Raw genomic sequence first — 23,513 nt, 5'->3', positions numbered from 1 at the left:
GTTAATTTATCAATAACAATTTTTTGATAATATCACTTTATTTTATGCCTGTATTAGTTTCATATCATATTGTAAGAGGAAAGACTCTTACTTTCTGGGGAAACCATTAAAAGACCAGGTTTAGGCCAAGCAAATAAACTGTATTTGACTTCCAGCTGGCTGAAAAAGTTATGTAAGCACAGGTCTTGTAGGTATACTGTTAAATCTTAGCATTAACATCTTAGAGGATAAACAGCTGTTCTGTTGATAACACAAGCACTACAACTGTTGGTTTTGTATAATACGACTTCTACCGAGTGAGTGAAAAGAAGTTTTCTTCATGCTTTCATAATGAAATATATATATTTCCCAGTAGTACAGTGACAGATAGTTAAAGATAGAACTTTTTTTTTTTTTCCTGTTACCATGCTGAAGACGTGAAATAAGAATTAGGGGAAAAGGTCAAATGTTATAAATTTATTTTGGGACATATATATTGCAACCTCTGTGGAAGCTTTTGAAAATTCAGGCAAAGATCAATACACTTCCAATAAAACCTTTAAACTTCCAATAAAACAATATTTTAAACATTATATATATATATTTATATATACTTTTAAAGGGATCATTTTAGCAGGATTTGCTTTTTTATACTGCATTCCTCTGACATAGCTCTTTCCAGATTGAAGGGATGCAAATGAGGTAAGAATTAAGGCAAACCTAAAAGGCATGCAAATGAAGTACATTTATATCCACTGACAATACAAGCACATGTGGATCAGACTCAAGAACTGAGGAAGTCTTCCCTCTGTCTGTCCAATACTACTTTACAGCAGAATGGTGACATGGTTTATAATAAACAGTTAACATTACCATGGGAATTCAGTGTCACTAACATTACTCAGTCTAGGAGACACAGAGCTAGCATCAGTAAAACATGAACAATAAATAATATAATTCACTGCAGCACAGGACTGCTGCACAGGCTTCAGAGGAATAGGGCTGTTATGAAATGACAGTGCACACATCACGTTGTGGCAGTTTATTTTTATAATATATACTTTTAAAATTCTTTAGCAAATGACATTCTCATGCACACAAGTGTTTCAAACACAAGAAGCAAGTCCATTTATAGGTAGTCCAAGCAAATTTTTGTGTGTGTGGAAATAGCTGCAAACTGAATGGAACATTAAACTTCTGTGCAGTCTATGATGCATTGTACACAAGCTCATTTTTGAATGTCACACTGCAGGAGTAATACAATGGAAGGATCACTCTTTGCAGCTTCTTTGAATTCATCCAGTGTGATCTGGTCGTCTTTGTTCTTATCCATCTTACTGAAGATCTTGTCTACCCGCTGCTCAGGCGTCAGACCATCCTCATTCATTTTCATCATTATCACAGTGCCCACCATTTTGTAGATGGCCTTTGGGAAGAAACCACATATGTTGAGTTTTCTATGATTAACTAGATTTTTTTTTTTCCTGATCAAATTCTGGAATGATATTCTAACAATAAACTGATAGCCAGTTTCCCTGAGGATTTTTCTTTTTCTTAGAATCCGATGTTCTTTCACTTAAAACGAGGAAGAATGGATTTTACTTTCTTCTTTAAATGTTTCTTTAAATGGTTGCATTTTGTATATTGGAGTAAATTTCTTTGGTTTTCTGTTTTTGTAAAAAGCTTTTGTAACCTATTCCCTGGATGAACTATTTGTTTCATTTTCGTCATTCCCTTGAGATATCCCATATAAACTATGAATAAACAGTTTTAGAAGTTATCTCCTTTCAAAAGCTTTCCATGCATACATGTGAGCAAAGTCAGGCAGTAACCACGGTGGCTAGTAGCTGGCAGATGACTAGGGAGGTAAGCTACACTTCCCCTTATATATGATGGTCGTCTTAAATCTTAAAGCCCCCCTGTGAAAGCTCACTTAAAATACTGTGGTGTTATCCCTGTAAATTTCTGCAATCGTTTAAAGCTAATCTCCATTAAGCTTTCAGCCACTCAAGCTACAAAACAGTAATTTCATGGGTGTCAAGTGGTTTTGAGATGAGCTTTGTAAATCCTTTGCTCTGCTGTTTTTATGCTTAATCCATTCATCAGAAAACAAATTTATCTCTTGATATTTAAGAACTTATATGCACATATGTAATTGCAGCAATTCTCAAAGATTACGCATCTATTAAAATGGTAGTGTGTTTGTACCACATAGGTATGAGTCAGTATAGGATATATATATAACATGCACTTTTTAATGATACAGCGCAAAGTCTCATGTGCTTAAAGTCTAAAAGGTATGTGAAAGAGTAATTAAACTTTACTAATGTTCAGACATGTTCTTTTTGAGTGCCATATTGTTCTCACCTCTATAATTTCCAGCATTTCCACTCTTGTAATTTTACCATCACCATCTAGGTCGTACATGTTGAAGGCCCAGTTTAGCTTTTGCTCAAAGCTGCCTCTAGAGGTGATGGACAGTGCACAAATGAACTCTCTGAAGTCGATGGTCCCATCTCCATTTTTATCAAAGGTTCGGAAGGCATGCTGGGCAAACTTTGAAGCATCTCCATACGGAAAGAACTACAAAATAAAATAATAAACAGAACTGTGGGCAATGCAAGGTAGCACGCTATGCACCTGCCTGCAAAATACCAAAGTAAGAAATTTATGAAGATTTGCTGGTGGGCTTTGTGTAAAACTGAAAAGATGCAAGGTAAACTTCTGCAATAGTTAAAGTGTAATAATTATTAAAAAAAAATATTCTTATGAAAATCTGTTAGCTTATTGCAAACAGTGTTACAGATTTAATGCTAAAAAGATATTGTAAGGGAAAATAAAAAAAGGCTAGTTTAACGAGACCATTAAAATGCAATTGGGTACAAATTAGAGATTGTATCTAATAACAGTGATGTAAAGCAGTAGGTACATTCCATACATTCCATGTTTTTAGGAATTTTCAGAGGAAGCATGTTTAGTTGAAGCAAATTGCCATCTTTCAGCCTTGGAAGTTCAACCCAGTGGTTTAAATTCAACCCCATCAGAGAAATTAGCAGAACTGTCTCTGGCTCAAGCTGCACCTGTGGCATTTTGCACTTCATCTCATGGCCTCTGTTCTTTGGAGGAAGCAGGTCCCGAGCCGTAACGAGGTGGGGTGCCCAAATCCTGTTTAATGCTACGAACAGTGCTGAAAACACACCTTGGGGTAGTGCAGGGCTAGGGAGACAGACGGTGCTCTGAGTGCCAGAGCCAGGCTGGCATTCATTCTTGTCTGCTCTACACCACATTTTTAAACTATTTCAGACTGGGTGCCTACTTCTAATTCTGAGGAGCATTTAAGTTTACAACTGTTACTGTTTGCTGCCTTTATTGTCAGACTATGAAATACAGCAACCAAGGTGAATTTTAACAGTATTTTTTCTGCTTAGCAGTAACCAGCCCTTGGATTGTTGCAAGCAAGTAGATGTGTGGGCTTGTTGTTATAAAAATTTATTTATTTAAAAAAATCCACATATAGCTTGAAAAATCAGGAACATATGTTCTCTTTTGCCAACAAACATTATAAATACATATCATGAAAACTGAGATTCAGTTAAACAATACAGGGCAATGCTGTTCACGCTTAATATCTGCTGTTGATGAACACTGACAGTCACTTAACAAAGTATTTAAAATGACCATCAGATGTAGGTTTTTGGCTGATATTTTTCCTCTGAAAAAAAAGAAGTATAATTTAAGACATTTGAAGCAGTAGTTTCTATTTATTCCTGTAACCCAGACTCAAGAAAATATATCTCATAAGAAAGGGAGTTTAGACAATGCTGGAGTCCCATTGCAGTGAAGAGACTATATACAAATAATGTTTGTTTTTGTATTCTCAGCACAGTGCCCAAGGGGTCCTAACCTGAAAGTTTCCTTCAGACTTATTTTCTCTGATATCAACTTTTCAGACACAGTTCTGGATAACCTTTGCAGTGCTGTACAGGTATGATTGCAACATGATCTCTTCTCTGGCTCAGTGGCATTACGGTCATTGCAAACATTGCTTCTTGCTCTCAAAAGACATAGGGCTAAATTCTGTCCACATCCATTCAGAATATTGCCCTGTTGTGGATTACCCTAAAGGAATGAAGGATTTTGTATTATCACAGAAATGGTGTCAGACATGCTCATCACACTTCCCACATGTCTTTTCAGGAACACAGGCTGTGAGCACAGAGAGAGAGGGACACATTGTACCCCTTTTCCAGAGGTATTTTGTTCAGTTTAACATTGCTGTTAGAGCTCCTGTTTTCTCATTTGAATCTGGATGGGTCAGCATCCAGTTGCTGGCTCTTGGCTCCTTCTCCCATAGCTGAAGAACTAAAGCACTGAATTTCAGTGAAGAAGGTCACCTATGAAAATGGCTAAGTGACAGCCACTCAGAAACACTCAAGAGCCTCAGGATGAAGCCGGGGATTAGCAGGGGTTGGTGGCTGGAGATGCCGAAGACCATTTCTAAATTATTCATGGGGAAATAAAAGCACATAATTCAGTCCCTCATTAGATGAGCGTAAGCAAGCTGTGCCTATCTCTTGTCTTACATCGACCTCATGTAACAGGGAGAAAAGCATCCTCCCAGTTTTCTCATCATAAACAGGTTAACAATTTTTCTCTTCTGAGCTGTGAAAGTTGGTGGCATTTACAGCTTAGCAAAGGGAATGCTTGGAATTGAAGCCTTTTTTACTTTCTCTGTTTGGTTCCCTCTGGGGAACAAATGCAGTAAAAGGTCCTTAAGGGATTGAGGACGCTCTTCTCCACTCTGTACCTGCTGGCTTGTATTATTTTTAGCCCAGAACAACTCAAAAGCAATGTCAAAACCTGTTTAAAAACCTACTTGAAGACTTCCATTGTCCATTGGCCCATTATGAAATAATTCATTAATAAGAAATGAAGTAAAAGAAAACCAAAACAATTGCAGAGCAAAAGAAGCCAGCTCTGGTAAAATATTTATCCATTAAAATACAGTGAAGCCTTAGTAAGGTGTAAAGTCTTTTTTCATTTTATTTTTTATTTTTTATTTTTTATTTTTATTTTTCTTATTAAAACAGGCTGTTAACTATGTTAAATTAGTCTTAGCCAAGTGGAAATGGGAGACAAAGCTCACTGGAAGACAAACACCAGTTTTGGCAGGAAGGAATATGCGGGTGGTTTAGTTCGCCTCATATGGCATGCTGGCATGGGCTCACTGAATGCTTCAAAAACAAGCACAGAAACACAACAGGAATTCTCAAGGGACCTACAGCATCTGGGCAGATCCATAGGATCCTCAGCCTCCTCAGGAAACCCTTGCCCAGGTGATGAATTTACACGTTAAAGGCAGCAGTTCCCTTCTGCTGCAGTGATACTACTGAAAAGTGCACTCTCATTTTAAACACCAGTCATGTATCCTGCTTTACCCTTTACATCCGAAAACCACAGCCAGCTCTACCTGCCTGGGTTTTTTACAGCACTCAGTTCTATGGGTGACCAAACATCGGTCATTTCTTTATTTCTGCTTGTCTATTCCAATCTCTTTCCTGGCCTGCACTTTTTTTCCAGACTGGTTAGCTCAATATGCTGATGTGTGAAGGAACTGTTCTCTACAGACAGCTACTAATTAGGAGAGTAAAAAGGAAGAAAAAAATAGAAGTCCCTCATTTTACCACTAAATTTTGGAGGAAAAGAAAAATGTCTTGAAGGTGACAGAGCTGGAACCAACTGAGATGAGGGTAAATGGGATCTTGCAAGTCTGAAACCTTCAAGGGTCAGTAAAAGACTACTGCAAGGGATTGCAACTGGCAGGTGGTGCAGCCGGCTCCTATGGGAAAAGCCTTAGACAATCCCTGCTACAAATGCATTTTAGGAAGTAGTTGTTTATCCTATTTACTCTTTTAGGTTTTCTTTCATCCCTTTAATAAGTTTGCTAGCCACACAGTTCACCTTTGAAAGAGAAAATGAGCACTCTAAAAACTGGAAAGTTTGGCTTCTTTTGGAAGCTCAGACTGATGGGTTTTGTAGCCACCTTCTTAAATTTGAACTCAGACACCTACAGCTGCTGGTCAAGCCCCATCTTACAGATCCTCAGAAGAAAGAAGCCCTTTGAAGTGTATTTTCCTAACAGTTGTAACAACTGTTACCCACTATATTTTCTATAGAGGGACCAATTTCAGACGAGGTCTTATCTCCAGCCATGTATGTCAGTGTTATCATTTTAAGCTGGCTCAGATACAGTTTTCCACTCCACAGAGCCACAGCATTAAATCTGTTTGAAACCACAGCGCATGAGCACGATGGATATTTCCATCATGAGCTAAAGCTGCGGCAGTATTTTGGTCACTGAGGGAAATGTCTATAATAATGCAGGATGCTGCTGAGTAGCTTTTCAAGAGGACAAAGCTCTGGGTTCCTGCCAGAAATCTGACATAAAACACAAGAGCTGGTGAGATAAGAAGATGGGTTCCTTTTTAATTCTGTCCTTTAGGAAAAAAAGAAAAAAAAAAGTAATATAACCTACTGTACTCTTACATTTCATGTGTTAAGGCATGAGAACAGGAGAAGATTTACAGGCAGAGATGGCTGGGACCCTTCGGGAAAGTCGTGCCTGCTCCAGCACAGGGGTGAAGTGCAGGGCTGCCAGCATCTTTTTGTACAAAACTGAAACCTAATGTAACAGATGTAACAGGAGCATAAGCAGAACAGCACAAAAGGACACAGCAGAAGGCAGAACATGCCCTTTTATAGCCTGTATGACCCAGTACTTTTGTCCTTCTGGATGAGATTTGACTACCTTGGGAATACAGTGCTCAAGGGCAGGTCAGGACTGATACATCTTTAAAATAGATAAAACCCATGTTTCAAAGAGTTCCTGAGGATGCACAAAATAAGGGTAGGTAAGGCACAATGTACCACTATTATTTTTGTTAAGTCTCATTCTCCAGAGTAACGACAGTGAATTGAACGTGAAAGGTTGGGAGCTGCAACCATGCCCACGCTGTAGTGGAAAGTGGCAAAGAGCATCCCTGCACGGGTGGCATGGACCAGGAGGGAGGGGAGCAGCAGGACGGGGCAAGGCCAAGCAGGACCTTGTTTTTGAGCCCATATTTGTGGGTGTGAGAGCTTCAGCATTGCCTGGGGATGTGTCATGCATCACTCTTTGGTTAGTGGAGAGATGCTCCTCCAAAGAGCAGCCTGAAGTGGTCAAAGAAACATCTCCCTTGACTGGCAGGGGAAGCAGAGGGATCATTGAGCTTAAACTATTTTTAACTAAGTTTTCACAGCCCTTAGTGGGGAGGCTTCTTATAATCCTCAGACTAGGCCTTTTCCTAGCTATCTTCCATATATTTTTGGCTGAGCAAGTGTTTTCAGTGCTTGCCTACATACCAGGCTTTCCAAAATCCCAGCAGTGGGATGATGTAACATCCTTCCCCTGCTGAAAGGTCTTGGCCTGGATGTGGAAACCCCACATATGCTTCCTTCCTTGCCTGAGACAAACTGAATTGGAGTTCAGGTGAAAGTGCCAGATATAGCTCACTGGGGATCAGGGAACTGTGAGTTTCCAAACTGGGAACAGATTGCCCAAACTAATATTAGAGGAATCAGAAAGAGACAAATGTGTTTTTTTCTCAAATCAGTGCTTGAGGAATTCCTTTAGGAGAAAGAAGATTTGGATTCTAGCATTTCCCCCAGTAAGTATATTTTAAACTCTGCTTTATCTTAAGTAATTTTCACAGTTCTCTTTTAAGCTCATCTGCCTCTTAAATGTTATGATGCTAAATACAGTGTGGGCCTGACACTAGAGCAGTATGGGCCGATGCAAATAATCTAATTACTTCAGTGGGGTTTGAACTGTGCCTATGAATGATAATGCTAAATTTGAAACCATTTCTTTACTTCTAGTTCTGTCAAAGGTATGTTGTAACATATACAAAACAAATAGTAACATTTATATAACATACTACATATTAACATATTTATATGTTACTATTTGTTACTCCCATTTTTTAATCCATTTTTTACTCCCCTTTTTTTATGACTCCCGTTTTGAATAAGGGTAGAAAGGAGGACCTGAGGAACTATGGACCAGTGAGCCTGGAAAGACTCTGTGCCTGGAAAGATCATGGAACGGGTTCTTCTGGCAGCAACGTCAAGGCACATGCAGGACAAGGACGTCCATCATGGCTTCACCAAGGGCAAATTGTGCCTGACCAATCTGCTGGCCTTCTGTGATGGAGTGACTGCATCCATTGACTGATGTCATCTACCTGGCCTTCTGCAAGGCCTTTGACACGGTCCCACATGACATCCTGGTCTACAAATTAGAGAGAGATGTGGACTTGATGGGTGGCCCACGCAGTGGATAAGGAATTGGCTTGAAAGTCACACCCAGAGAGTGGTGGTCAATGGCTCTATGTCCAGGTGGAGGCTGGTGATGAGTGGTGTCCCTCAGGGGCCTGTCCTGGGACTGGTGCTTTATCAATGACATAGGCAGTGCGATTGAGTGCTCCTTCAGCAAGTTTGCAGATGACACCAAGCTGAGTGGTGCAGTTGATACAACAGAAGGAACGGATGCCATCCAGAGGGTCCTGGACAAGTTTGAGATGTGGGTCCATAGGAACCTAATGAGGTTCAACAAGTCCAACTACAAGGTGCTGCACCTGGGTCAGGGCAATCCCAGACAGGAGTACAGACTGAGAGAAGAACTCATTTAGAGCTGCCCTGCAGAGAAAGACTTGAGAGTTCTGGTAGATGAAAGGCTCAGCATGCGCCAGCAGTGCATGCTTCCAGCCCAGAAGGCCAACTGCATCCTGGGCTGCATCAGCAGAGGACTGGCCAGCAGGTGGAGGGAGGTGACTGTCCCCCTCTGTTCTGCCCTGGTGAGGCCCCACTTGGAGCACTGCGCCCAGCTCTGGGGCCCCCAACACAAGAAAGATATGGAGCTGTTAGAGAAGGTCCAGGGGAGGGTCACGAAGATGATCAGAGAGCTGGAGCACCCCTCTTTTGAAGAAAGGCTGAGGATGTTCAGCCTGAAGAGAAGGCTTCAGGGATCTTCAGGGAGACCTGGAGATCATTGTGGCTTTTCAATACTTAAAGAGCGCTTATAAAACAGACGGAGAACAACTTTTTACTCAAGCAGATAATGACAGGACAAGGGGGGATGGTTTTAAACTAAAAGAGGAGAGATTGAGATTAGATGTTAGGAGAAAATTCTTCACTCAGAGGCTCTGGAACAGGTTTCCCAGAGAAGCTGTGCATGCCCCATCCCTGGAGGTGTTCAAGGCCAGGCTGGATAGGGCTTTGGGCAACCTGGTCTGATGGGAGTTGTCCCTGCCCATGGCAGAGGGGTTGGAACTAAGTGATCTTTAAGGTCCTTTCCAACACAAGCCTTTCTATGATTCTATTATTAGAAGTGATATTTAATGAACTGAAACATAACTAAATGTTTAAGTCCAAACTCCCTAGGGCATTTAGGCATCCAAGGCAAAACCCACAAATGGACACAGGCAATGAGGGGTGCTGAGCAATCACATACATAGCCTGGACTTCCACCACTCTAAGGTTGTCCAAATGTTTTGCCTTAGGATTTCCAAGGGTTTTCCTCACACAACTCTTTTCAGTAGACTTTTGAGATCCTGTTCCCAGAGGCAGTTACTCACACCATACTACACCTAAATCCTTCTGTGGATACTATCCCCAACTGCCCTTTAAATGAAAAGCATTTAGACAAATGTAGATAACCACTGAGCATTTGAGTTTCAGAGCTTTCCAAGGCAGAAATTTACTGCACAAATTTATCAGGCAGTGAACGAGAATCCATGAATTTGGCTCCATGAAAGCAGAAGTAACTTTGGAAGCTATGCAGGCTTCCATTAACAATCTGATCAAATATTAAGTGATCTGGATCCCAGAGATGTGGATGTTTCTTTCCAGTTCTCAGCTCTCAGCCACAGAGCAGCAGACATCAGCACAGAAAGGCATACATACACCACTGCATCGCATGCCTTTAAATGGGCTGAGCTGTTTTGTTCATATACACTGGAAATCAAATGAAGGCTATTAGGATTCAACTCCATTACTGAAACTGCGAGGGGTGGAATTGGGCGTCTCCATGCTGTGCTAGAGATGTGATGCTGTAACATGTGGGAACACCGGGAACACTTCCAGACATGGCATTCAGACTCTTCTGACTTTCTCCCTATCCTCTGTTCCTCCTCACCTTGCTTTATCACTGCATTAGGCAGAAAAATTCTAGGAGAGCTCCCAATGCTCTCTCAACAGCCACCCCCAGCTACAGCACTGATCTCAGTGGGGCAGAAGCAATGCTGTGCCCCTCCACATGAGCTGAAGCAAGTGCTGCACTAGTGGGTCTCGTGGGGGATCCTAGGTCTCTGCTCCCTCACAGGTAAAGCCAGGGGAAAATTGGCTGGTTGATTGGGCTCTTTGGGTTAATGATGCATGTGAAAACTGCGGGGAATAGCAGCAGGGTTTTTTTGGAGAACATTTCAATTATCTTTTCCTAGCTATTTTTACTTTGCAGATGAAGCTGGAAGAAGCAAGCATAGCCCTCTAATAAACTCTGTTCATGATTCATGAATTGTGTTCCCTCTGCCTTCCAAAATGCAAATAAATGGATAAAAATGGTGCTACTGCATCAGAGTTTGTACCTTTTCAAATCCAAGCTCCATGTATTACTCTCAGATGCTAACATAACCCAAGAAACTGCAAGATGATGACATTTACCTCGTTCATATGTAAGACTGCAGCTTCTGTTGATGGAATAGGCAATGAAGCAACTGCATCGATGTATTTTTCTCGTGTGTTAATGTAGCTGCACCGCTTCAGAAGTCAGATTCATGTTTGTGTTCCTCCTGCTGCTGCCTTTACTGAAAGCATAGTATGACCTGATTTCCTCTTTCTACCCTCTTCTCCCACTCAGTGTTTCAAGGGTTATTAACTCCTCCTGGTTTGTTGTACACATACCAAAACACTTCTCACCCAAGGCATGTGTATCCCTGCTAGGTAACTGGGAGAAAGGCATTTTATGCCTCAGCTCTAGCCTTTTTATTGTGTTTTATATATACAAAAGGTGCAGGGCTGTCACAGTGGGAAAACACAGGATCTGTGCATGTAATACCACAACCTGGTACTACAGGTCCGCATGGGTTTTATCAGCCAGATTCCTTCTGAGGCCTATAATCAAGTTTTCCTCTCAAGTTGTCCAAAAATATGAGTCTGATTGTTCTGCTGAGTATCAGGGCAGAGACTACCCCCATAGGATTGCAGTGGATCAATACACATGCATCTGAGCTTCAGCTGAAAGGTACGGACCTGAGCCTTTCAACACTGACACAATTCATTGCTACTGCTGCAAAGCAGAAACCAGCAAGGTATTTTCTGCATCAATTAAAAAAATAAAAAATAAAAAATAAAAATAAAAGCATCAGGGATAAAACATCAGTTCCAGAGCAAGAAGGATACAGGAACATTAGAAATGTGTCTCATCAAAGAATGTAAGAATGAAATACTGTTAAAAAGACTTGAGATAAGGATTTAGGACAGGCAAAATTAAATGAATAAATAAATGATCAGTAGCTGAGCTGTAGGGCTGAGCCTCTATGAAGGATAATCTTGAGGACTACCAAATATCAGAATCCAAATGCCTTTTTAGATTCAGGTCTCAGTTCTCCACATGTAAGTTCGTGATGCATCCCTACCTCAGAGGCGTGCGGCGATCAACACAACAAAAGATTGCAACTATTTCAGATACAGCTGCAGTGGGAGTCATAGAGCCAGCAAGAACAGGGGAGAGCTGCCAGATCTCATGGATGTTTACTGTTTGTGTCTCTGCTCAGTAGCTTTAATGCTGTGAACATGTGTGCATGCATAGACACATTCGGAGGCTTATAAGTAGCTGTTAGTTCTTCACATAAAGAAGAAATACTTGGAAGAGCCATGAAATTTCTCCCCTTCAGTGGGAAAATTCAAGACTTATACAGGCTGAAGTACGATCAGAGAAAAGTCTGTATCTTTACATTAACATTGAGGCCTAGGTCATCCTGTCTTAAACGTGTTTGGAGCCACTGAGGAAATGTCCATTTGGAGCATGCAGAGTAGAAATATTTGAGAATTCAGGCACAGACTTTGGATCATCAATACTGGTTCCTTGCTATTATGTGAGATACAGGTCAAGCTAGGAGACCAGAGAACAAGCACAAACCTTTGCCAATTACAAAGCGAGTCCCACAGTAAAACAGCACAAGCTACAGCCAGCATATGCCAAGGGGCTGGAGGAAGATGGATGGGAAAAAAGAGACAGCACTTCCTCTTCTGAAACACCCATATGGCAGGGTCTTCCTCTAAAAAACTTTCAACCTGAAAAGTTAATCTCTATATTCACATTTGTGGGGAATTAGTCATTAACTAGCAGGAAATGAATTGATTTTCAATCTCAGCTTTTCTCTGATTAGATTTGGACAATGAGAAACTTAATTGAGCTGTGGTAGTGCTATAGGTCAATACGCTAGCAGATCAGTTATTAGTCACTGCTAACAAAAAAAAAAAATCTTCAGAGAGAATTGTCGTCAAAACAATTAGTATTGCTAACGCATAACTCGAGGACCAGGGCTGATTAAATGTTATTTCTCTTTGATCTCCCTTAACTGAAAAACAGCACTGGAACACTTTATTTATTTTAAGTTTGGCACAGTCTTCCACTACCCCAAGGTCAGTGATAGCACAGGGCTATGACAATGTCAGGATCCTGCTGTGCTGTAGCTATGCCGCTGTAGCTATGCCCCAGACTAATTGCAACATCCTTTTTCTTGACACTATGTTATCTCTTTAGGAATCTGGTAACATACCAGATGGAGAATACACTGGGACATTTCTTTTTTTTTTTTTTTTTTTTCCCCTCTTAAATATCATCCAACCTCTTTAGATTTCTGGGAAAAAAAAAAAAAAAAAAAAGAGGTTTAATTTCCCTGTGAGTTTTGGCTCCAAAGGTTCAGAGTATTAACTTGAATGCTGTGCCTGCTGTGTTGTGAAGCCCTTAGTGCAAATTTCTGAGAAGAACAGGGCTATAGAAGCATTGGTAAGTGCTATTTCCAGCCAAAAAGGGATTTGAAACACGAGTCACTAAAGTCTGAGATATTCTTCTTATGAACGGATGCAGATGCAACCACAGAAAAGAGCCTCGTGCCTGAAATGTCTCATACACTTTATGTAACATGCCCTCCTAAAATTCTTAAACACGATGGAGTTGTTATAACTCAGTACTGCAGAAAGAGAACTGCAGAAAGAGAAGGAAAATGGCTGTAGCTGGGAGTATCAGAGATCTGAGGATTCAAACCTCAAGAACTCAGTGAGTGCTAAACTACAGAATTCCTTTTCTTAATACTAAGTGCAAAACCTGCCATTTCAGAAGTTACCAACAAAAAGCCTTAACTTCTGGGGAGCCCTACCAATTCCCTTACACATACAGATCACTCCAGTGAGCTGGAAACCGGTGGATTCAGATATCTTTTCCAGCTAATCCAACCTTTGACAGTAGGGCAGTCCATAAACCTTTTAATCCAAAGAAGACAACTAAAAACTGAAATCACAGAAACACTGAATGATTTGTGACCTTGAAGACCACTCAGTTCCAACACCCCTGCCCTGGGCAGAGACACTTCCCAGTAGACCAGGTTGCTCAAACCCCATCCAACCTGGCCTTGAACACCTCCAGGGATGGGGCATCCACAGCTTCTCTGGGCAACCTATTCCAGTGCCTCACCACCCTCACAGTCCAGAAAGACCAAAGGAGTGGAGAAAGATGAAAGCTGTATGATACCACAAGCACTTTGCAAGAACTTGCCCTGCTGAGAATAGTATAAATATTCAAAGACAGAAAATGGGAAGGGCTGACTACCCACAAAATCAGCGTGCCCTGCTGCTTGTTGCCAGCATAGGCCAGAAGAGGGAACTCCAGCCTGCACCTACAGATATGCCTAGTGGGCAGCTCGGTCCCAACAGGAACATATGTAACAGGCTAAATGTCTGGATTACAGCTACCGTCTCTAAATCAGTCATTGTGGAGTTCTATGTAAATAACCACCATCTTCATCCCTCTGCTCCCAACCAATCATGGGGAATGGATTGGGAGTGGTTATTTTTTGTTTTGTACCCCAAAGTGAAAACCTTTAACAATGCCTAAGGGCATTAATTAATGATAGAGTGCTTGGAAACCAACACGAGTGAATCCTGACAGCTATTTGCTTGGAGACCATATATCTGTCCCTAAGCTTTTGGAACATAAACAGATACCTGATCAGAGCCGTTAAAATGATGTATTACAGAATAACGTTTCAATGCAGTACAAAAGGGACAAAAGCTGAGGGAATGGAAACAACCCCAGTGTTTGACATGAGAGGCAGGAAGGATGGTGGCAATAGTTCACGTAATAGATAAGTGGTAGGTGGGCAGTGACTTGGTATCTTTTTTTTTTTTTTTTTTTTTTTTCCCCTTGCTTTCCCTAGGCGTATCTTATTGACTTTCTTTTTTAGTAGTGAGTTTGAAAGCAACCCAACAAGTCACAGACGAATTGTCCTAAAATGAAGTTTCTAATTATCTGAAATTGGAAATAGGCCCACATTTCTAAGTGCTTCAAGGCCTATTCCAAAGCTTTTCATGTGCAACAAAGCTCTGAGCGATAGGTTTTCGGGTCTCTTTCTGAAAAATTTGTACAGACCTACTTAAGAGATTCATCCATCTGTAAACCTTCCAATTCTGTTGTCACAGATAATAATAATAAAAAAGGACTCTTTCAATACAGTGTGGTTTTAGGATTCCAGCTTTGAAAGACAACATATTTTCTTCCATATCTAAGCTTTCTCTTAAAGCACAAACGCTTTAAAAGGTCAATGCCATGACTGACAAGCCCAACAGTGTCTAAAAACCATGAAATATCATCATTCTGCTACTAAGGACCATGCATAAGTATATGGAATACTGGAATAGAGGGCTACAACCTTTTCAGAAGTGAAAGGCAGGGAAGGAGGGTGTGGGTGTTGCCCTTTGTGTTAGGGAAGGGATTGATTGCAAAGAGCTGCCTCTGAGAAACAGTCAGAAACAGGTTGAGAGCTTGTTGGTAAAACTTAAGGACTGGACCAATAAAAGACACCTTGTGGTTGGGAGTGGTGGTCAATGGCTCTACGTCCAGGTGGAGGTTGGTGACAAGTGGTGTCCCTTAGGGGTCTGTCCTGGGTACTGGTGCTGCTTAATATCTTTGTTGGTGCCATTGACAGGATCGAGTGCACCCTCAGCAAGTTTGCAGATGATACCAAGCTGAGTGGTACAGTTGATACAAGAGACGGAGGGGATGCCATCCAGAGAGTCCTGGACAAGCTTGAGATGTGAACCTAATGGTGTTCAGAAAGAAGGGAAAATCCTCACTGTATATGAATTATTTTTTCCATCATTTTTGTTCTTTTATCATCTGTAGGAAGAGATGTAGAACCACCTCCCTGTGAGCCATATGAATCCCTGCCTTTATGCAGGGATGCCATCGCCCTAGATATGCTGTTGCTGTGCTATTACTAAATAATTCTGCTCACAAGCCAATGCAGATAAAACATGGGTATTGATAGTAGTGATATTCAGTAATAAATGTTTCCCAAATGTTTCTCCATTTTATGCTGTTGGCCAGCTAAGGCAGAGACTATCATCTAGCAGAGTAGAGCTTCCCCCCAGTTCCATCCCTCCTACTCCAATAAACTCCTGGGCTCCTTGGCATGGGCCCACTTTAGAGAAAAACGTAAACCTTTTAGTACAAACTGGTGCATGCTGTTTGTTGATTTAAAGCACTGGAAGTGAGAAGCAGGCATCTCTCCTGCATCGACCTGCTGAAGTAATGAAGTAATGAACTCTTGAATAACTTTAATCCGTCAGTACATAGAACCTTTGAAAAGGAGCTGAAGCTCCTTTTTTGCCATCAGAAAGCCATCACACGTGCTGCTCTGAAGCAAAAAGCTATAATGGGTAGAGCAGCCTCTTTTGTTACCGATAAATCAGTCAGCTAAGATTTTTCCCAACACTTGTTTCCGTTAAGATCTTACAATTATTCATATACTCTGTCTATAAATGGCTTAACACTAGCACACAGTAAGACCTGCCAAGAACAGCCATACAAAAGGACAGCATAAAATAAATTCTAAAAACTGCAGAGAATGTGACCTTTAAATTAAAATGATCTTTATCTAAAAAGGTGAAGAGAATCCTACTAAAAAATAAGATACATCAATATGCATCTTTAAAGCTGCTATCCATGCCCATTTATCATTACAAGATATCTCATTGCATGTACTATTTGACATCACCATAATGACTACAGTTTCAATAACATAATTACAGGCCAGTTGAAAAGGAGACAATAAAGGCACATCAGCAATACACTTCTCTAATGTTGAGTCCTTACGGCTTTATTTATCACACAACCTTCTAGTAGTTACACGTTCTTCGGATCAGATTACTCTCTGTGCACCAGACCAACTGAAGATATTCATACCACTGGCATCATGCATAAAATTCTGAGAATGACAAGTGTAGAGCTTATGCCTTCACTGTACTGGTGACTGCAATTTTGTTTCAAAATCAGATCCATCTGAATTCTTCCCCTCAGACATAAAAATCCTCTAAAAACCCGAAAGCCCAACTAAATACACTTGCAAGAAGTGTATTATACAAGGTCTATTTATAGATGCAGCAAGGTATAACTGGAGGGATGTATCAGAACCAATGTTTCCCATTAATAAACATAACCTCAAAAATACGCTCAAAAATGTAGACTGATGCAATCTAACAGCCCAAAATTATAATTATGGTAACTAGCTCACACTGGGGAACAACTGTTGCTTTTTCACACTGAGTAATGAATATGAGTAATAGATTTGACTTTTTCCCCCAAGTATTCTGGTAAACATGTTAAATAAATCAGGTTGTAGGCTTTCATGAATAAACAATAACAGCTACTCAATCCTTAGCAAACAGGCAATACAATAACAATAATAATAGCAAAAAGAGTTCAGTATAGCGGTGAGAACTCAAAGGAGGATTAGTCATACATGCCTTTGGATAAGTTAGCTCTCTTATCTTATGAGAGCAGCAGATCTCATCATCTTTAATAGTCTTGTATCCTAGAGTGAATAAAGATGAATAAAAAGCCCTACAGACATTAATAGTAGAACAAAAAACTCTGTAATCATAACCAAACTCTTACACTACCAGCTGCTTTCCAGAAGGATTCTGGTTTACATTTGCTAAGAGGGATCCTCCAAGGAACACTGACTGTTCTTGGTGATGCCAACTGCCAAAATGTCCTTTTGAAGCTTACAGCTGGGAGATACACCCTGACATTTCCTGACATTTCTAAGTTCCTTTATACCTTCTCTATGAGTTGACTGCATGTAATGGTCTCTAGGGATTAATTTATAGAGAAACAGTAATGCAATACATTTCATACATATTTGATAGACTCACTTTGTGTATCAAGTGTAATTAAGTTGAAAAATGATTAGCTAACTCTGGTAAAGTGTTAAATTCTCAAACAAAAAAAAATCAAAACCAAAGTTACAAGAAGGTGAGAATTAAACAAAAAAGCATCACATCACATTGATTAGCTGCTATTACCACAGAATTAATAGGTAGACACCTTATCCAGCATGGATGCTTTTCTGGACTTGTCCTCCTATTGAATTCCTTTCTCAACACACTCCTGGCTTGAAGGGTCTTTTTGATGGCCAAAGGATTTTCAAGCCTCTAAACACTATAAATCATCTGCCAGAGGCATTCGATGAACAACCACTCTGTTAAGACAGCTGTCTCTAGAATGTAACTCTGCATAGCATCTTATTTAAAATATATGACAGAGTTGCCATTTCATCTGTACATGCTCTCATAAAAATAGGGCATAATCCCCCTCCCCATAGCATGAGATTTTTATGGAGAAGTGGCAGCATCTTCATAACTAATGTTGCAACCAGATTTCCTTGTAAAGGAGACTCAAAATTCTTTGCGTCTTTCCTCAGTGACAGCTAAATACCTAAGTGTGATAATACTAGCCATGCAAAGACCTTCAGCAAAACAGCCAGGGAATTCAGTCTCTGAGGATGTAATGAGTTCTTACTGAACAAGAAACATAGGACAACTGTGTATATATAGTCCCTGTTAAACAACAGAAGGGAAGAAATTTGAAATATGCCTTAGGTAGGACATGTCTGAAGAAAATAATTAAAAAAAAAAAAAAAAAAAAGCCTAACATAGCTAATGGGCTCTACTGCTTTTTACTGCTGTCAAAATATGGAGAAAACTGTCTTGCAGGCTGTGGCCTAGAGTCCAACTAGAAAATACAACACTTGCATTTCAACCCACACCTGGGATGAAGCCCACAGGATATAGAAGCCCACTATATCCTATAGCAAGACTAGGATATGGTCTCACTGCCTGGGCAGATTTGGCAGCAGTATCTGACATGGCTCTGGGCAGACACAGCTCATAAAAAAGAAAGCAAAATTCTAAATCACAGCACTAGAGCTCCCAAACTGAGTATTTTAAGCACTCACACAACCAAATATCACTAGCAGTTAGTGGCAGTATTTTGGGTTGTCTGAATATGATGACGAGAGAATTTTGAAAGCGCCAAAATCTCTTCAGGTCAACCAGAAACTACTTTCTGCAATAGCTCTGTCCCTCCTTTCTTACACAAGTATCAGAAAGGGTCTTTACCTTTGAAATAGCTCAGTCTCACTCGCTAGAGTTTAAGTGGACCACCTACTCTTAGGAAGCTAACAGAGCTCAATAGTACTTTTACAGAGGTCTACCAGTTGGAGATTGCCTGTGTCAAGCTTTTGGCTCTCTTTATTTTGGAAACAGTGATAGTATACTCAAAGGAAGCACAGAAAAAGGTAGATTTTCACAGCTGTCCAGGTTATTCATGAAGAAAACCAAGTAAATTCAACCTAAATAAAGCCCTGCTGGTAGAAAAAGGTCTCATACCTAATCATTTCCACCTGTTCTCGAGGGAACTATGCATCAATACTTCTTCCACCCTCACCCTCATCCTGAAAAATGGTTATCTGGCTTCTCTTATTCACTAGATTTCTGACTGACACTCAGCTGTGGACAGTCCTGATATTTAATTGGAACAGCAGTTCCTGTGAATACACTACCTCTATCCTGGCAGCAGTGTTTGCTGAAAAAAAGATATTTTTGTTAGTGAATGTATTTAAATAGTCTGTAATGTGTAGTTTAACAGGCAGCCTGACAAACACCAACTTAGAATTCCTTGCTTCAATCTTCTTTATCCATGGAAAGAAATGATGCATCTTGCTGGGGTGATGCATCCCGAAACAGGTATGTAACAGCAGCCATGACATGAATCCCATTTCGGGTGAGTACCCTGTGACTTCTTGTGCTATGAAGGATTGCATGACACTATCCTGACTACAAGAATAGCTCGGTAAAGAACAAGATTTTAATGCTCAGCTGAAATACGAAGTGTTAGTTCCTGCTGCAGTCTTTAACTGATGACATACCTATAACCTTTCTACATTTACTAATGAACTAGACAGTCCTGTTGAATTTCCAGTAAAACTCATAAATATCTGCAATCTGTAAAAAAACATTCTAACCTCTGATAAGAAATGACAGGAAGAGACAGCGATGGTGTGGCACTGAAGCTTGAACGCAATGCAAATTTGAGGTCACAATAGCATGTGTTTGAGACCTGTCATGGCACTGAAATATAACTTAAGATGTCACAGCAGTACAGTGACATGTATCATTTAGCATGCTGATGAAAAGCCTAAAATCCAGAATGATTGTAGCGCCAAGGAAAATAAGCTGTGTTTTTTTTCTTACCCTGAGCACATAAATACAAAAGATTCGGTGCTGTTGTCCTACGAGCACACTCTCTCTGAGATGTCAGTCTGAAGGAACAACTGACCTGTGCTGTACTTATAGAGTGGCATTACACATTGACTTTTGAACTGAAATGTATCTTTGGTTATTTCTACTGCTGCAGTGGAGCTAACTGTGTTTTCACAAGAGGGCAATGTACATTTTCTAGTCACAGCAAATTATTTTGTGCTTTTCCTTTGACAGATATCAAAGCTCCCATCGCTTCAGGAGATGTAATAATCTGTAGATTTAGGTAGCTATATGGATTCACAAGATGTGTGGTTAATAACAGGTTTTCAATTTTAAGAAGAGCTGTTTTCACACCTACAGAGATCTGAGTGATCCCAAACTTCTTTGCTTTGTGACCCACACAGGTGGACACCAGAGTACCAGCAAAGCAAGGCAATAAAAAAGCTTGCAAGATCATACACATGCAAGCCACCTACCAATTCTGCCACTTTTATACCCATCACCTGATTACATTTTCGGTCCATATGCTTGGGACTCTTGGGTGGAGATCAGCATAGAATAATTGCTCTAAGCAGTCTTTGCAGTCTTCGGGAAAACTCAGATTCCCAGGGAAAAGGCCACCTAACACTTGCTGAAGCACAGCGAGTCTGGGATGTACTGGGCACAAGAGAGCCAAAGCCCATGCACTGCAGAATCAACCTGCACATGTACAACATAGCCAGTGCTGACAACAAAAGGTGCAAAGCTCATTGCTCTGGCGCAAATTATACAACATGCAGGCATTGGGATGTGGCAATTTAACTGTTATTTATACTGAAAGGCGTGGGGTCACATAAGTCTCCTCAGGAAGACTCCCAAGTCCAGACACAATGATGAGAACCAGCATTTTTATTTTTTTTTTTGCATTTTTGGTATTGGCAAGAATTAGCATGGCTGAATCATCTGCAGCTCTGAAGCCAGCAAACAGTGCAGCACTGAGAGGCCAAGCACATTTCTGGCAGCTCTGAAAAGACCAGGAATTACAGTTTCCATGTAAAGCAGGTGATATCTTGGTTTCTAAATACCTTGGATCACAAACCAGATCTTCTTCCAAATTCTCCATGGAAAGGTTGTTTTTTGTTTTCAGGCACTAGAAATAGATGCCAAGTCCAACCAATGAGGTAAGATGAGGCTTTTCTGTCTGCGTTATGTTTCCGAACAAGTCCCAACTATTTCCTTAAAGTTAGTCATCCACTTTTGAATACCACATCACTCATAGCTTTACACTGCAGTCAGGCTTTCAGCTTAAAGATTGACCAAAACCAAGGGGGAATACAAAGCATAAAGGACCTACTAAGGGCCTCCGTAGTGAGGGGCTGGTTTCCTGCTGTCCCTGTGTCTATCACAGCTTAATATCTGCAGTCTGCTAAAACTCAGGCAGGATCCAAATGAGCTTCAGGGAGCTGGCGGAGCTCTGGAGTCCTGAGAAGAGTGACCACTTGCACTGGAATAGAAGATTCCCCCACATTTCTCAGCTTGCACGGAGATGCTGTAGGCTTGTCCTCCCTCTGCCTGGGCAGTAGGTACAAAGAGGCTCTGGCACAGACTCTTCCATCTACCTCCAGATTCCCCTTCCACTAACATCTCTTTTCAGTTTAACTTGAAAAGATAAGAGCAATTTAATCTTTCCTGCCTTCTACTTGACGGTTTTGTTCTAAATGTATTTTGACAGCAGAAATAAAGACAAAGTTTTAATAGAACTAACTCAACCACAAACTGAATTATGTATTTCCATTTCAGGAGAGAATCTCACTGCTAATAACATCACTCTACTTCCAAAAGCATGCATGACAGAATTCAAAGCATTTCTCTGTTCCATAATGGTATTTTATATCTGGCAGTAGCTATGCAGAACAATGATTTCTCCCTCTTACACGTGTATATGTCATGCATCTCACTTGCTTTGTCCAGGATTCAGGGTGGGACCATCTGAATTGCCGAACCAGTCTGTCTGGAAAGTTTGTGTGCTAGAAGATTAAAATGCAGACTGAACTCTGGCAACATCCCTGATTTGGAACCCTGCCTAGAACCTTTATTTCTTCATATTCTGTGTTCTCTGGAAAGACAGAGCAGATACAGGCTTTCTGTAGGACCCCCGCATCAACAATCTTCCCCCAAAATGGAAGCACATGGCAAGGCAGGGTCTAAGCACTCTTGATAGCTTGGAGCATCTTAATTTTCCAACACCTGATCTTTATTTGCTTCCCGTTTTACAGAAATGAGTGCAGTCACCAAACAGCTTACTAAACCAGAGTCGAATCCTGAATACATGAAGCTTCATTTTTAATTGAACACCCACGGAAGTCAACAAAAGTGTCAAAAAAAAAAAAAAGCAAAAAAAAAAAAGCCACATCTTATTTTGTGACTATAAAGAAGGCAATTGAAACAATTTCCATCAGCTGCTAAACATATGCTCTAATGACCACCACTGGATTATTAGTAGTGACCTAGATGCAAAAAGCTTTGATCTTCTTACTCCTGGGTTATTATCCAGTTTCTAGTTCTCTTAAGGTCAATCAGAGTGAACAAAACTGAGGATGGGTGAAAAATGCATGCAATAACAGAGAGAAGACCACAGAGTATTGATCCCCAGACACCTCACTGAACAGAGCAGGCAGACATCAGCAAACATGATTAATAAGAGCAAGCCAGAAAACAGCATTACATTTCAAAGAAAGCAAGCGGTAAATAGCTTGAAGTAATGAGATACAAAGTCTTTCACATGTAGGTCACCAGTTTTAATCCAGCTCTGGTCATAACAAACTCTGGTCATTAATATCTGACAACTGTCTGGCAGTGACAAAGAATGAGATGGTGGTCCTAGTTTAATTGCTAGTGGTATCTGCAAAATAAAACGTATCAACAGAGCTGTTAATGCTGTTAAAAGTTTAGGCAGGAAGGTCAAGGACTGACTGGGCATTGAGAGAGGACCTCTACATCCTTACCAAAAAGCTTCATTGCCTGCTAGTGTCAACTTGAGATATCTCAAGAGTAATAAATCTTTTTTTAAGGGAACAGAGGATAAGGCAAGAAAGGAAAAAAAAAAAAAAGTTCAAAGAGAGCTGTGGAAACCCTCCTGCCTTGAACCCAAATCAAGAGCTAAATCCCTGGCTGGTGCTCCCACCAAAGTGACAGAACTACACCAGTTTACATTGCCCAGCACCTCTCACTGATATTTTCAAACAGAGGCCTGATCCAGAGATACATGGAGCCATGGAGTTGGGGAAGGAAGGCAGAGAGCAGACTGAAGCAGGGAAAAAGAGGCTGAGAGTGAAGCAGTAGTAGTGCACTCTGAATAAGCTCAGAGGATGATGGCACAGGGTATGACCTTAGCATGGGTCTTTCCCCACACGGAAATTTCTGGTTGTCACAACCTGGTCTAGAGAAGCACTTACTATGTACGCTGTGGGTCCCACTACTGCCTCTGAGGTGGATCACAGCAGACACCACGGATAGTGAGAACGGCCTGCATGGACACATCTCACTAACTTGTACTGCACCCCAGCCCAGGATCCCTCTTAAGAGTCAGAGCACTATGCCAAATGATAAGTGAGGTATGGAGAGAGGATGAATTC

The 23,513-nt window shown here is 40.8% G+C and overlaps 1 protein-coding gene across 8 annotated transcripts in view; it reads right to left on the bottom strand.

Annotated features, from left to right (window-relative positions):
• Window positions 1-700: 700 nt before the first annotated feature.
• The window catches only part of VSNL1 (visinin like 1), an 88,229-nt gene continuing 65,416 nt past the window's right edge, over window positions 701-23,513 (bottom strand). For all 8 annotated transcript variants that reach the window (XM_084512643.1, XM_084512640.1, XM_084512641.1 and 5 more), the window contains exons 3-4: window positions 2,347-2,562; window positions 701-1,405 (exon numbers count right to left, since the gene is read on the bottom strand). In XM_084512643.1, the coding sequence (XP_084368769.1) occupies window positions 1,208-1,405; window positions 2,347-2,562 (414 nt within the window). In that variant the 3' untranslated portion in view covers window positions 701-1,207. The remainder of the gene's footprint in view (window positions 1,406-2,346; window positions 2,563-23,513) is intronic.

This window comes from Aythya ferina (genome assembly GCF_964211825.1).
Source record: "Aythya ferina genome assembly, chromosome: 3".
Taxonomy (NCBI): Eukaryota; Metazoa; Chordata; class Aves; order Anseriformes; family Anatidae; genus Aythya; species Aythya ferina.
The sequence above is the reverse complement of the archived record's forward strand: the minus strand, read 5'-3'. Positions and strand labels throughout refer to the sequence as shown.